Genomic DNA, 15,024 nt, shown 5'->3' with positions numbered 1-15,024 from the left:
GTAAATCTTAAACTACTAGCAGCCTTAGTTATTAATCACCATCTAAAGTATTAAATGAGTAAGAAATATAATTTTTTCACAGATGTGGTCTTGTGTATCAAGACTCAATTAGTGCAATTAAAGAAAAATCTATGACTAATTCCTCCTTCAAACAACCTTATCATTCTTCTTCAGACATGGCTCATGAACGACATAGCAGAGGGACTCCCAGACATTTAAAACAAAAGGCCCTACATTAATTACAGGGGAGTGGTTTCTATGGCATTCAGAGATGTTTGAGCATTTTTACTTCCTGTTCCTTAAGAACTGAAATGCATGTGCCATGATAATGTGCTGTTTTATTGCTGTGAATAGATGCCGTGCCCATGACAACTCTTATAAAGGAAACCATTGAATTGAGGCTATCTTACAGTTCAGAGGCTTAGTCCATTATCATCATGATGAGAAGTATGTTAGCATGCAGGCAGATATGGTGCTGGAGAAGTAGCTACGAGTTCTACATCTGGATCCTCAGGTAGCAGGAAGTGATGATAAGCCACTAGACCTGGCTTGAGCTTCTGGCATCTCAGAGCCCACCCCCAGCCCCAGTGGTGTACTTCCTCCAACAAAACCACACCTACTCCAGTAAAGCTACACCTTCAATGGTGCCACTCCCTATGAGTCTGTGGGGGCCATTTTCATTCAGATCCTTGTTTTAAGGGCCCACCCAACTTTCCCCATTGCAATAGAGGCACTCTTTTGAAAAAGCTGGGTTTCGCTGAGAATGCACTTGATTTAATGATGAGTCGAATATAATACAGAGGTGAACTTAAATTGTGGTTAGAGCCAGGCATAGTGCTGTATAGCAGTAATCCTAGCAACCAGAAAGCTGAGGCAGGAGAATAGAGAGTTCTAAGCCAGAGTGAGAAATAGTATAAGTCCAGGGCCAGCCTGAACTATATAACAAGATTCTGTTTCAAATCCTTAAATACAAGGGTGAGTAGGTAGGTAGGTAGATAGATAGATAGATAGATAGATAGATAGATAGATAGATGATAGATAGATAGATAGATAGATGATAGATAGATGATAGATAGATAGATGATAGATAGATAGATAGATAGATAGATGATAGATAGATAGATGATAGATAGATAGATGATAGATAGATAGATAGATAGATAGATAGATAGATAGATAGATAGATAGATGTTGTACACCAAATATATACAATTAGCAAATCATCCAGCCACCTATATCTATGCTACATCCTCAAATTCAACTGGGGATGAAATTTCATCTGCAATGTACATGTACAGACTTTTTGTTCTTGCCATTATTCTCCATTCAATATGACAGGTCAACTCTTTACATCAATTCTATGTTGGATAAAGTATTAAAAGGGAACAGTAATGACTCACGGGTGAGTTCAAGTATATAGGAGGCCATACAAATGTTGTGTAATCTTAAACATTCTAGGCTTTTGTTATCCATGATGAATCCTGGAAACCACCCTCTGAACACTGTACTCACTGAAGCTGTAGTATCCGAATTCAGGGAGACGTTGACTTGATTCCCAGTGTACACACTCATTAGTTACTTAACACTCCTTCATTCACTTTGTTTTTCCTTCTTCCTCCCTCCTTCCTATCCCTCTTTTATTGAGAAATATCTTTTGAACATTTATCATGTGCTAGGGCTGCTAGTCAGTTTTTACCAATTTGACACAAATGGTGCCTTTTCTTGAATGCTAATTGATTGAGAAGGGCTTATCCTATGATGGGTGGGACCACCCCTAGTCATGAAGTCTCAGTAAATTAACTGATTGTGAGCTTGGAAGCAAGCCAGTAAACAACGTTCCTCCATGGTCCCTGCTTCAAATCCTGCCTCCTGGTCCCTGCCTTTGTTTTTCTTGATGGTAAGAATAACAGACTTTTGGTCAGTGTTTTATCACAGTCATAGGATGGAAACTAGAGCAGTAGGTTCAAAACAGCAACACATTCTTAGGGATACATGAAAAGCTTGAAGAAATTTGTAGTGAAGCCCATTAACACAGATTGCAGGCATATCCAAAGTGAATCGAACGCAGACAAACCAAGTAGCCTCCAAGGAAACAGTAGGAGAGAGAGGTACAAGGATAAATAGGTTGAAGTTAGGCTCAGGGTTTGAGGGGGGCAGGCACTGAATGCCAGGATAAACAACTTCAGACTAGTCTGTAGAGAACTGGCTGACAGAAACCAAGTACTAAGGAATGCGGTTCAGTACTGGAAGAACGAAGGAATAGATAAACTCAAGGAAGAGGGATTATGGAATATTTCAATAGACGAAGAAAAGAATAGCCGTTAGGCGTTGGCATCCTTTAAAAGCGACCTTGATAGAGAGATGAAATCAGGAAGCAGTAGATGGAATGAGAGATAGAGAATAGGAAGTAAAAAAAAAAAATGGGAATACTGAGGTGCCGAGAGTTCCATAGGAAGGAGAAACTGAGTCACGGAGACTATGGAAGAGGCAGAAGAGGAACCAGGCCAATGACTATAGGAAGGCGGGAGACCTGTGGGGAGAGACTGGCGATCCCAGAGTGGGGTGGATATGAAATGAGAAGGAACAGAACAGCATCTGCAGTACAGAGAAGAGACTTGCAGAGCCGAGGCTGGGAGACCAAAGGGCATGAAGCCACACTGAGCTGGTCTTTGTACCAAGGAGGTCAGGTTGCCCACCTACCGGAGGTGGGCACTTATCACACAGACGGGTAGTGACACCAGGGTAGAAAGAAAGGATAGTGTCAGAAGATTCAGGAAGACAAACATAAAGGAGCTTAGCTCATCAGTAGGTTCAGCAGTGACATCAAACGGGTGCTGGCCACGCCCCCGGAAAGCCTTCTGGTTCTTTGGCTGTGTTTTGTGGACGGTTACAGTTAGACAGTACAAATGTTCAAAGGAATCCAAGGCCCTTTGATCGCCGCCTCTCCTTCAGGAATAATGGTGCAGAGCGGCTGAAGAAAGTCTTCGGTGCACAAGTCGTTATTTGTATTAGATGTGACTGACAAAAAAAAAAAAGTTGAAGATTCACATAAGCAGGGATTTAGAGATAGCCACATCCTACAACTTAGTGGGTGTGGAAGAAGTCCATCGGTTCTGTGAATAAGCCTGGTCTACACTGAAAATATCAACTGTAAAACCCATCCCACCGGACTTGACTTCCTCCACATCCCACCTCTAAACTGTAAGGGGCAGATAAGAGAGCTTCCAAAGATGCCATATCTGTTTCGAACTTTATTTGCACTTCTGGTTGGGACAGATAGAACAGAGGGCTTGTTCTGGAAACGGTAGGTGCCCTGCCCCTAAGGCCAAGGGGCAAGAGTGAGGGGCTCCGGGAGTCGCAGCTGGAAGCAGAAAAGCTGGGCTCTGTGGTCCTGAGGCAGGAGAGTCCCCTGGGATCTTGGAGACCGCATTCGCCTGCGCGTGAAAGGCGAGGAAGCATATTTGGCGGGAGAGGACACAGTGCTGACTGGGCATCTTGGCTTTGGAGTCTTCCTATTCACATCAGTCTATCTGTGCCAGCGGCTGAAACAGGGCTGCGGCAGGAGGCGTGGTGTTAGCCCAGAGCTCTGACCCCTTGGCCCAGCACTGGGAGAGGAGTTAGGGGGAGCCCTGGGTACAGACCAGGGCTAACCTGATCTTGCTCCAGTCCACCAATCCTTAACGGATTTTCTTTTTCTCCTTTCACCCTTTTCTCTGCTCTCTTTCTCTCTTTCTTTCTCTTCCTCTTTCCCCCTTTCCCTCTCTCCCCCTCCCTCCCTGCCCCCTTCCCCTCCTCTCCTTTTCCCCTCCCCTCCCCCTTTCTATGTGTGTGAGCCTCCTCCTTTCCCCTCCTCCCCCTTTCCGTCTCTCTCCCTCCCCCTCTCTCCATCTCCTTCTCCTCTCAGCTCGCCGGGCGACCCTGCTCCTGCCTCCCACATTAATGGCGGCTTCTTCGGAGGATGACATAGACCGGCGGCCCATCAGAAGAGTCCGCTCCAAGAGCGACACGCCATATCTCGCAGAGGCCAGGATCTCCTTTAACCTGGGGGCAGGTAAGGACACCCCTCGCCTTCCTCTGGGTGTCAGGCACCTGCTTCCTTCCTTCCCTTCTTCCAGGGCCGGATCAGCCCTCGCCCCTCCCTGGTGCCCCCTCCCTGCGCCCTTCTGCCCTGCAGGCGCCCTGCTCTCTCGCTGACTCCCTTTGTGTCGCCCGCGTGGGGAGGGTGTGTGTGAGAGTGTGTATTGCAGGGATGGGGGAGGGTAGCGCGTAAGAGCCTTACACACAACCAGTGACACCCACGCGGGCTTTCCTCTTCCAGGAAGAAAAGTGTCAGTGATAACAATGACCCCAAAAAATCACCCAGCGCGGGGTAGGGATGCCGCGCGGCTGTGGGCGGAGGGAATGATAGGGCTTCCTGGGTGAGGCTGTTGGCGGCGGGGCTACTACAGGGTGGAACTTGTTGGTGACATTCGAACGTCTGGAGGGTGTCACCGCACTGATTCAGAGAGGGGGGCGGGACTGACCTAGGGACAATGGTTAGAAAGCAGTCTTGGAGGTCAATATGAAAGAAATCAAACACGGTCCTCAGCATGCAGTTGGGTGATTCCAAGTGGCCCAGATTGAATTAAGTGGAAAGGATGAGCAGGGTAGAAGGAGAAAGGAGAGGACTGAGTGAAGATGGGGAAGGAAGGGAAGGAAAACGGGGAGAGAAGAGTTAGGGGGAAGGGTAAATGAGGGGGCAGAAAGATTCCAAGTTACTATGCTGCAGGTGTGTGCCCCGGGACACCTAGTGAGTAACACCAGTCTGTCTTTTCCCCACCGCTGCCCAAACTCACAGCGGCTCGCTCTCTCTGAAAAAGTTGCTCACCACTAACTTGATAAAGCACTTCTTCCGGATGGCTCCCACCCCTCAACTCCACCTATGTTTCTCCCTCTCACACTGCTTTCTCCAGGCAGCAAGACTGAGTGCGAGCTGCTTCTCTCTCTTAAGACTCGATCTCAGAACAAGTTTTAAAAAGTAGACAATGCCTTTTAACTTAAGAACTGAATTGGTGTGTGCCTGCATATGTGTCTGTGTCTTCATGTGTGTGTGTGTGTGTGTGTGTGTGTGTGTATGTGTACATGTACACACTCTGAAGCAAAGAATATACATGTGAGGTCATGTGGAGAAGGGTTTAGACATAAGACTGTTGCCTAGAGAAAAAGAGTCACTGAGTAAGCAACTTTTTTATGGCTAAAATATGGGAATTGACTGGGCGGGAGTAACCAAGTATGTTCTTGGTGATTTGACTTTTTAAAGGATGTATTATATGGTAACTTCTCAATGTTTGCCTTTGGTGTTGGAATTGGAGGGGAGAGACCTTCACTGTGGAGCTTCGGTCATTTATTTGTGGCATGCTGCAGTAGTCCCTGCGACTCCTCTGGGAATCCCTGTTTGCACTTTCCAAGTCCAGCACGTGTTTCTGAGAGGTCTTCTATAGAACTGGGAAGTGCTTTCTTTAGGGAACAAAATTGTTCTCCCAAGCTATGATCTTAGGAATTTTGGGTGTCTTCAATTTATTTAGTAGGAAAGAAAATGAACTAAAGTATAGTTAGTAGAGATTGTTTACCTCCCTAGTGGGATTATACTGAATATATAGATTCAACACAATCCCCATCAAATCCCAACTCAGTTCTTCATAGAGGTAGAAAGAGCAATTCTCAAATTCATCTGGAATAATAAAAAACCCAGGACAGCTAAAACTATTATCAACAACAAAAGAAATTCTGGGGGAATCAGTATCCCAGACCTCAAGCAATACTCCAGAGCAATAGTGTTAAAAACTGCATAACAAAATAAAGCACTGAAGAAGGGTATGGAGTTTCAGTTACTACTCAATTACACTGAAGCACAGATTCAAACCAATGACTTCATCTTTTATTCTGCTTAGATTGCTCTGGAGTCTAACTAAAAGATTGGTTCAGACAGGGCATGTCTTCATTTCATTAGGAAATAAACAATCCAGACATGGTCCCAGTCCCTCCTGTGTCTTTCTTAATGCACCCCTAAAGGCACAGTGACAAGACAAACACTATTTAGAGAACTGCTGGCTGAGGTGGGCAGCCTCAGCTCTGTAGGGAGGGTTGGGAGCTGTCCTTCCTTTCTGGTGCTGAAGCAAAGGGCCGGGAGGCTAGGACATGACTGGCAGTGGGACAGCAGGAGTGTTCCTGCGGTCTCTGTGACTAAATCACAAGGAAAGAATATGGAAGGCCTGTACTCCAAGAAACTTTTCAATTCCTGAACACCCCCGCCCCACCCACTGCCAATGCTGCCTGTTTACTGTGCCTCTCTTAAGTCTACAGCTCCATACTCAAATGGGACGGTGCCCCCCTCCCCCATCTCTCTAATTTTAGGCTGCCTGCTCACTCCTGGGGCTTTCTTTACTTTACAGCTGGTTTCTGGTTGCTTTCTTAACAAAGTAGATGCACACACAGATGTGCCTTTCCACCACATTTAAAAGTAATTGTAACCCCTGATTTAAAGAAAGGAAAAAAGCTAACAGCCTTGTTTATCTCCTTAAGCAGAAAGCTGTAATTAAGTTATTAGTGTCGTTATCAGGGCTGCTGAGCAGAAGAGCCTGCACACTCCCAATAAATTGTATAATCTGGGCATAGCGAGAATTTTGTTTGCCTCTTAACAGCAATTTATAAACAACTAGCCAGACAAGTACCTTTGGCCTCCTTCTCCCAAACATGCAATTGCTCTCTGCTATCTCTGAATAAACTCTCATTCTTTTAAAGCACTTCTGTTAAGGATTTGCCTCCACAAGCCCCCTCATTGTGTATAAGTCCATCTTTAATATTTTACACATTTTGCAATGCTTGAAGAAGATACCTACAAATATATTCATTTTACTTGATTGTGAATCATCATGGGTACAAACTTGGGCACTAACCCATTCAGTTGCTGGATTAAAGTGGACTGGACAGTCTGAAAACTAATCAAGCACTTCAGCACTTTTATAACTATACCCTGTCCCTGACAGAACTTAATAACTTCATTTTGAAACAAGTCCACAGGTTAAGTGTAGGGTATACTTCTTAAAATACAGTCCCCTGACAAACAATAGTATCGGAACATGAATCTTTTACCACTATGTGGAAATGTTAACTTCATTCATATCTAGACTAAGAGAGAACAGACATTTTCTGAACCATGTCTTTTATTTGACCAAAATAGCCTCATTTGGGGTCTTAAGCCTCATTTTGGGGGTCTTAACACAACATTTGGAAGTGAGAAGTATTGTTAGATGGGTGTTTGCTGAGGATAATTTCAAAGCTAAAGAAATTGAAGACTGTAGTCATTATAGGATATCTAGACACCAGGTCTCATTTAGAACAGTGGGAGTGGGTCTCATATGTTCCCTAAGAAATTAAAATGTGTCAAAAGGACATTCTGTAACAGGGGAGTATGTTCACTCTGCTATTAGCAGTATGAGCATCACTAGCATTTAGCTCTAGAGAATTTATCTTCTTGCCTTATGAAACTGTTCTCTCACTGCATTGAAGAGGCAGGTACCTTACCTATGTCTTCCACTTACATGTATGGTATATGATATAATCAGTTCCTAGGTGACACTAAAACTGAAGTTCTATATAATTATGCACTGAAGGGAATGAAAGAGTAATGGGATGGAAAAGAATTAAAGCATTATAAAATATCTTAAAGAGAAGTTAAGCTTGCTCCTGGTTAATTTTAGAGTTTCTGAACCCCCCTCCCCAAATAATATGTGGCACATAAGAAGATATGTTCTCTCTGTCTCTGTTTCTATTTCTCTCTCTCCTTCTCTCTCCCTCCCTCCCCCCTCTCTCTCTTTCTCTCTTTCTCTCTCTCTCTCTGTATGTGTGTGTGTGTGTGTGTGTGTGTGTGTGTGTGTGAGAGAGAGAGAGAGAGAGAGAGAGAGAGAGAGTTGCCCATATGCACACACATGTGAAGAGGCCAGAGGACATTGGGTGACCTGATCGCCACTCTCTACCCTAGTCCTTTGAGGCACGATTAGTGGAGCTAGGTTTGTAGCCACCCAGCTCCAAGATCATCCTGCTGCCTCCACCAAGCGCCTCCCCAACTGTAGAGTCCAGCTGAGGAGGAGGTCACACCCAAGTTTAGCTTTGGTCTAAATGCTGATGCAGCATGGTCTCTTTCTCCCTAGCCCAGGGGGTACAGCTCTCCACCCATACTTCAGCACTGTTTTCTGTCTCTGGATATTTTAAATGAGTAGTTTTCAGGTCCACAGGATGAAAGGAGTTATACGTGGCTTGGTTTGGATATCTTAAGAGTGGATGGGATCATCTAGATCCAAGACTTTTTGGTTTTTTGGATTTGGTATTTTCAAGACAGGGTTTCTCTGTATAGCCCTGGCTGTCTTGGAATTCACTCTGTAGACCAGGCTGGCCTCGAACTCAGAAATCTGCCTGCCTCTGCCTCCCAGAGTGCTGGGATGATAGACGTGCACCACCACCGCCCTGCCTAGATCCAAGACTTTTAACACCTTCTCCATAATTAAAATTAAATACTATGAAAGATGTGTGTTTCCCTTTATTTTCTTAGATAACCAGGGCAGGTAAATCTATACACAGAGAAGCCACAAGGCAAGTACAACTTCAATATAAAACTTTGAAATCCATGGGGAGTGATCCTTCTAGGCACTTTCCTGGCCATGAACTACAAATGCATCTTTCTTTTCTCTATTGACATATGAGCTGTCAGAAACAAATGAGTTATGGGCCATGATAAATACAGAAATTGCGTATCAATTCATTTTCCCAGATACCTACTATTATTAAAGCAAACCAATTTTTAAGGTGACTTGTGGAGTTACTCTTTCTCTATGTAATTTTTGATCACTGATTACTGTACAAATTAAATAGTTATAACATAGCATACCTAAATTTTAAGTGGAAACCAAAGATAATTTATAAAGCTAACATTTTCCCTCCTCAAGTTAATGAAATAAAAAGAGAAACATACAGAACAGTCAGTTTGTCCTGTGACTGACTTAAAGCCTGGGGGAGATGATAAGGGTCAGGTTCTGTTCAGAGTGTGAGACAAAGAAGACTCTGCTATCTTCATAGTTTGTTTTATCACATGCCCGACCACTTCGAAAACTGGATATCATGTCTAGAGGCAAAGAGGACCGTGTAGATGTTTAGAATTTTTTTAATTTATATGCCTTTAATATAACAAAGGCTAGATAAATGAAACATGAGAATTATGCTGATAGAACTATTTTAACGTACATGAATGAAAGGGCTGTGTAAAATTGTACCTCATTAACGTATGTGAATGAAGGGGCTCTGTCAAAGCTTTGAAGTTTTCTATTGGTCTTTTCTTTCCCCATTTATGTACCCCAAACTACTAATTGTCAGCAGAATCTCTGATGGTTAAGTATCCAGTCTGTGACTATAGGCATGAGGTATGCATGTGTGTGTGTGTGTGTGCACATGCGCGTGCGTGTGCTTGTGTGTGTGTGTGTGTTTAAGTATTCTGAACAAAGCCCCATTATTGCTGGATTTAAACCAAGCAAATTACATGTTGGTTTAATATTAAAATTATGGTTTAATCAGAGGTACAGGAAGAGCTTTATTAGTCTCTATTACTCATACATTTCTCCCATATGCCAGCTGGGCCCTTTATTCCAGGGAAGAAATACTGACTTGGTGATATTCATTCCATTAAGAATATTAACCAAGCACTTAACTATGAATCAGGGCCTTTCAGACACTGCTATGCCTGAGTGATGAAAAGGAACAGTATCTGACTCTCTTGAATTTTAAGTTCTAAAGCAGATTCTGGACAATAATATGCAGTGACATATCCCTTGTCCTGTGCTTGGAAGCAGAAGCATTTCAGATTTTAGTTATTTTGAGATTCTGGACATTTGCATGATTTTTTTCCAGTGGAATGACTCTACTCTGCAAAGCTTGAAATAAAATCCACCTGCTGTCCCCAAATCAATCATACCCAAAAAAAAAAAAAAAAAAAAAAAAAAAAAAAAAAAAGATTTGGACACTTAAGTGTTTGGATTGAGGAATATTTTTTGAGATTAACAATGTATAATATATAATGATAATGTAAAGCATTTTGAAACTCCATACATGTAAAAGACAAAATGGAGGACGCAGGCTAAGAGGTTGGCTGATATAGCAAGGAGGGTAGACTGCAAAGTTGGCAGTGGGGAGAAATGGGAAGTTGATTCAAGTTCTTTAAGTCAGGTAAAAGAACAGGAAATACAGAGTAAAGGAGAGAGCTGTGGGAAGACCTGGGGGAAAGCCTCCAGTGAGGATATTCCAGGTATAGAAAGGAGCCCAGTGTAGCTGTAAAGGACTGAATGGGGGAGGGGTGAATGAGGAGATTCCAGAAGAAATGGGATCAGATTATACATGACCAGGTCATACATGAGTGAGAAAGTAGAAAAGCCAGTTTGGGGGCTAATCATAACACAGGAAGCATTTGCAAAGCATCCAAGTGGAGATATCAAGCAAGCAACTCTACAGGTGTCTGATTCAAATAAGGTTATGCATAGAAATCAATCATTAGAACCATACACAGACCATGTCCTGGATAGACAGCATTTGCTAATTTCACTGTGTCCAGTACATTATAGGACTTTGTTCACCCATTACTCTAGGAGACTGGCATTATTCTTGAACATTGAAACTAAGTCATAGAGAAGTTATAATGTAGTGAAGCAGTGAAGCCAAAAATAAAAATTGGAATTTTTATCGTGTTAGTTATCTTTACACTCCATGTTCTGAAGGGTCATGATTAATCCCAAAGGGTATTAACTGCTTTCAGAGGCCACAATTAAAGCTGAACATAGCTCAAAGGAAATATAGAAACAGGAACGGGAATGTATCCTAAATCGTCTGTAGCTGAGACTCAAGGTAAGAAGTGTACTTTACCCCACCTTACTGACCCATCCATATTCTTATAACTGATGCATACACGCTGATGCTTCTGTAAAGTTCTATCCTATCCCTCCTGCCCTGAGCTATTCTTATATATTTTATTTATAAAACTGCTACTTATGATTTATCTAAGCAGCCCAGGAGGATCAAAATTTCACAGTTGTCCTCAACTACACAGCAACAGCAAGGATGGTCTGATCTATATGAAACTTTCTCCCCATATCATACCAGATAAAAGAGGAAATTAAAAGGAAAACTTGAGGGAAATACAGGCTGAATAAAAGAGAAAGGGAAGGAGGAAACTTTAGAGATTGATAGACCAGTATCTAAAACATAGCATCAGGGCTGGGAAGATTGGGTAGTGTGTATAGCACTTTCCTCAGAAGCATTAGGACCCTAAGTTCATTTCTTTGATGACTAAGGATGTTGAACATTTCATCAGGGAAATGAACTTAGGACCTATGTTCAAATCCCAGACACACGTAAAACTAGGTGTAGTGGTGCACATCTGTACATATATTTGTATCGCAGCCCTACTTTAGCAAGATGGGAGGCAGAGACAGGAGTTACTGAGAAGTTCATGGGCAGCTTAGAGTATACAGTGGAAAAAGACCATATATCAAACAAGGAAGAAGGCAAGGTCTAGCACCTGAGATTATCCTCTGACCTACACACACACACACACACACACAGAGAGAGAGAGAGAGAGAGAGAGAGAGAGAGAGAGAGAGAGAGAGAGAGAGAGGGGAGAGGGAGAGGGAGAGGGAGAGGGAGAGAGAGAGAGAGAGGAGAGAGAGAGAGAGAGAGAGAGAGAGAGGGAGAGGGAGAGAGTTTCTGGAAAACATAAAACATAGCATCTTCTTACCCTCGGGTAGTTAAGAGGAACATCCTCTCTTCTTTGATGGACATGGAGTTCTGTGTTGTTTTACAGACCTGCTGTTTCCCAAAGCTCAAGTCCCCACCGATGAGCTGCATCATATTCTGAACCTATAATGCTCTGCCTAATTGTCTCCATCCCTTTGAGAGCCAAGAGTGAAGAGGGTTTTCCCACGGTGAAGAGTTAGATGATGGACCCACGCATGTGTGGTCTGGGCACTGGGACGCCTTTCATTCTCTGCCTCTGGCAAAGTAAGACACAGGAATAAAAACTGAATATTAAATTCATCCCCATCAGGTGTTGCCTTCATCAGGGCCAAACTCTCATTCATGTTACAGGGCTCTATCAATTCTTCCGTTGTAGACTCTGGTCTCCATAGAATCTCCACTTCACTATAAGACAGAGTGCTTGAATTTTGAGTGCTTTTGAGTTTCAAAGTTCTTCTAACCTCTCCTTCCTGTTCTGGCCTCCTTTGAGCCTCCCATGTGCAATTGGTATTCAAGAAAAAACCTGGTGTTTTGACCCCTAAGCACCTATTTCCCACAAGGGGCATTGACCTAACTGGGCACAAGACAGCCAAATAACCAGATGTCACTCTTCTTTCATGACTCCTCCCCTCCTTCCTTCACCCTCTCTTTTCTCCCAACTAAACACCCTAATTATTTGCTTTAGCCTCACAAAAGCATACAGAGAAGCTTCAAGGCAAAAAAAAAAACCCTTCATTTCTGAGAGGGAGAGACTTAAATGTCCCCCGTGGATGCGCGGAAGTCTGGGGCTGTTCATTCCCTCCCACTCACACCACGGGATTACAGTTTGCACAGCTGCGGAGCCAGCTGCCCCGCGTTTACTCCAGACCTCAACTGTGCTGCCTTGCAGCAGGAGCCTTGTTCCAGACTGGAGGTGAAGCTGGCTGTATCCAGCAAAGCCACGTCTTCCAAGGGAAAGTGACTTCTGACAGCACTTGTGGTTAGGAGTTGCTCTGCGTGTAAAACAGCAGTTATAGGAACAATTTCTCATTGTTAAATCTGTTCAACAGAAGCAGAACGGGCTGAAAGAAAAGTGGGAGTGACTGCGGTCTTATTTATTTTATTTGGGGTCATAAACTTCCAAGGCTCTCTCCTCCCAATGTTTATATTTCATTCATAAAACAAGTAAATATTTTCAACAAATTGTCTAGGGCCAAAGTTAGGGTAAAATTATACAGACCACACTAAAATCTGACCTATCTTTTATTCCCTATTGTATACAGCTAATCATTCCACATAATTTCATGCATGTATTTTTTACAATATTTGATATTGAAGACATTTAATAATACAAGACAGTTAATAGTTTTGAAGTCAATGGTTTCATTCTGTATGTTCTCCAAATTGTGCAAATTTCTCAGTGATTGCGTCTTTTCTTTTTTCAAGTGCTAAAATGCTCAACTTAGTTTTCCTTTTCCCCTCTCATGGAAAGAGCTTGCAATACATATGCAATAATAAATCATTAATGCGGTTTGTGAAGTTTAGCCAAAGGTGTCCCCTGGATTCCACATTCCTCTCAGCTCTTACCACAAACCCTGCTGTGCAAACAGCCCTGCCAGCAGTAGCTATAGAAGATGCTTGCTTGGTCCTTCTGTTGGTCTGAAAAGTCTTTGTTCTCCACATTTGACTCCTGTATTCACACTTAAAGGTCAAATGGCATACTTTTCCAGGCACCTTGGGAACATTTCGGTTTCTGGAAACCAAAGATTTGTTTGTATTTTTCTTGTTCATCAAAAATCTGAATGCAAACATGTTCTCTTTGGATGATGGAATGGCAACTAAATAAATGGATTGTGCATTAAATCCAAGACCGACCAGGGCATCGATAAAAATACCAGGTCAGATCAAAGGACGCTCAAATCAGAGTTAAGTCCCTCCACTGGCCCCTGGGTTATAACTCACGGAATGTGATCTGTCTGTCATAAACTTCAGAACAAATTCTGTTGTAAAGCTGCCTCATAAGGAAGCATATAGAGGACTTTCCTGCCTGATTACAAGAGCAACTTGGCAGAGTTAGAGCACTGGGATCTGTGTCCTCGAGCCTGCCTGAGCCCACTGGCCGAACCAATGAAGTGGAAATCCTGAGACAGAACGGAATGCAGACTGACGTTAGCCAGTCCTGACAGGTCTGACACAGCCACTCCATCAGGTACAATTTTAGTTCTCCTTTACTGCTAACTTTAGTTATAATAGATGGCATGCCCTAGCATAGCAATAAACAAACTTTACACAGATAGCAATATGTGGTCAATATCCCACTAGATTATTTGTGCACGCTTGTCTGTGATTTGTTTAAAAATATTAGTTGGTGATTTCACTCAAATCCAGCCATATCCATCCTTGGTTAAGATCTTTGGTGTCAGATTGCTGAAAGAAAACGAGGACTAGCAATTAAACCACATTGCTCATTTGTGTTAATAAACAATATGCTGTGTGTTGGGGGGAGAGGTCCAACTGTGAAAAATGGAATTTCTTTTCACACGATACCAAAGATCCAATCTGAGGACGTTATTGCTTTATTGCTGAGTGTGAACCCCCACAGTGTTGAAGTGGGGGGACTGATTCTGAAAAGAAACCATATAGGTTATTAAAAGGAATAGAAGGAGACAAAGCACAGAAAATGTACTAGTGGTCAAGTGAAAGTTTTCCTCACCTGGGATTGGGGAAAATGAAAGAATGGATGAGTGCTAGAATATTGATTGACAATCCTTCATTCATGGCAACTGGGCAAACGCATTCAATAACACCAGGCTGTAGTAAGGCTGCTGCACTAGTCTTTCTGGTCTCTGGTTCCTAGAGCACTGTCCTCCATCAGCCTATGCAAAGATCAAATATAGTACAGTCGTCACAATGAGCTTCAAGTGCACTGTAGAGTCTCTCCTAAATTCTAACTGGTCTCATTTCTCTCATACTCAATCTTTGGTGACTTATTTGAGTCAATCCTCCGTGAAATGTTCATCTTCTCCACCAATTCAGCTTCTGCAAATCTGTTGCTGAGGTCCAGCTCTTTTTACCTCCAACAGCAGAGCGCTTAGGTTGTGATAACTTCCCTTATTGCATCCCTAGTGTTGCCTCATTCTAGAATGAGATGGCTTGCTGGCTTGCTGTGGTGAAAGTCTAGAGGTGGTATGGCCAAGACAGATGCATACAGCAGGCTAGTGCATATAAGACCTA

At 43.0% G+C, this 15,024-nt stretch overlaps 1 protein-coding gene across 1 annotated transcript in view; it reads left to right on the top strand.

Annotated features, from left to right (window-relative positions):
* LOC127665223 (phosphatase and actin regulator 1-like) overlaps window positions 1–15,024 on the top strand; it is a 172,165-nt gene that overhangs the window by 22,086 nt on the left and 135,055 nt on the right. The window contains exon 2 of the mRNA XM_052157648.1: window positions 3,905–4,051. Within this exon, the coding sequence (XP_052013608.1) occupies window positions 3,905–4,051 (147 nt within the window). The remainder of the gene's footprint in view (window positions 1–3,904; window positions 4,052–15,024) is intronic.

Source organism: Apodemus sylvaticus, chromosome 14 (assembly GCF_947179515.1).
Source record: "Apodemus sylvaticus chromosome 14, mApoSyl1.1, whole genome shotgun sequence".
Taxonomy (NCBI): Eukaryota; Metazoa; Chordata; class Mammalia; order Rodentia; family Muridae; genus Apodemus; species Apodemus sylvaticus.
This window is presented reverse-complemented; position numbering and strand designations above follow the sequence as displayed.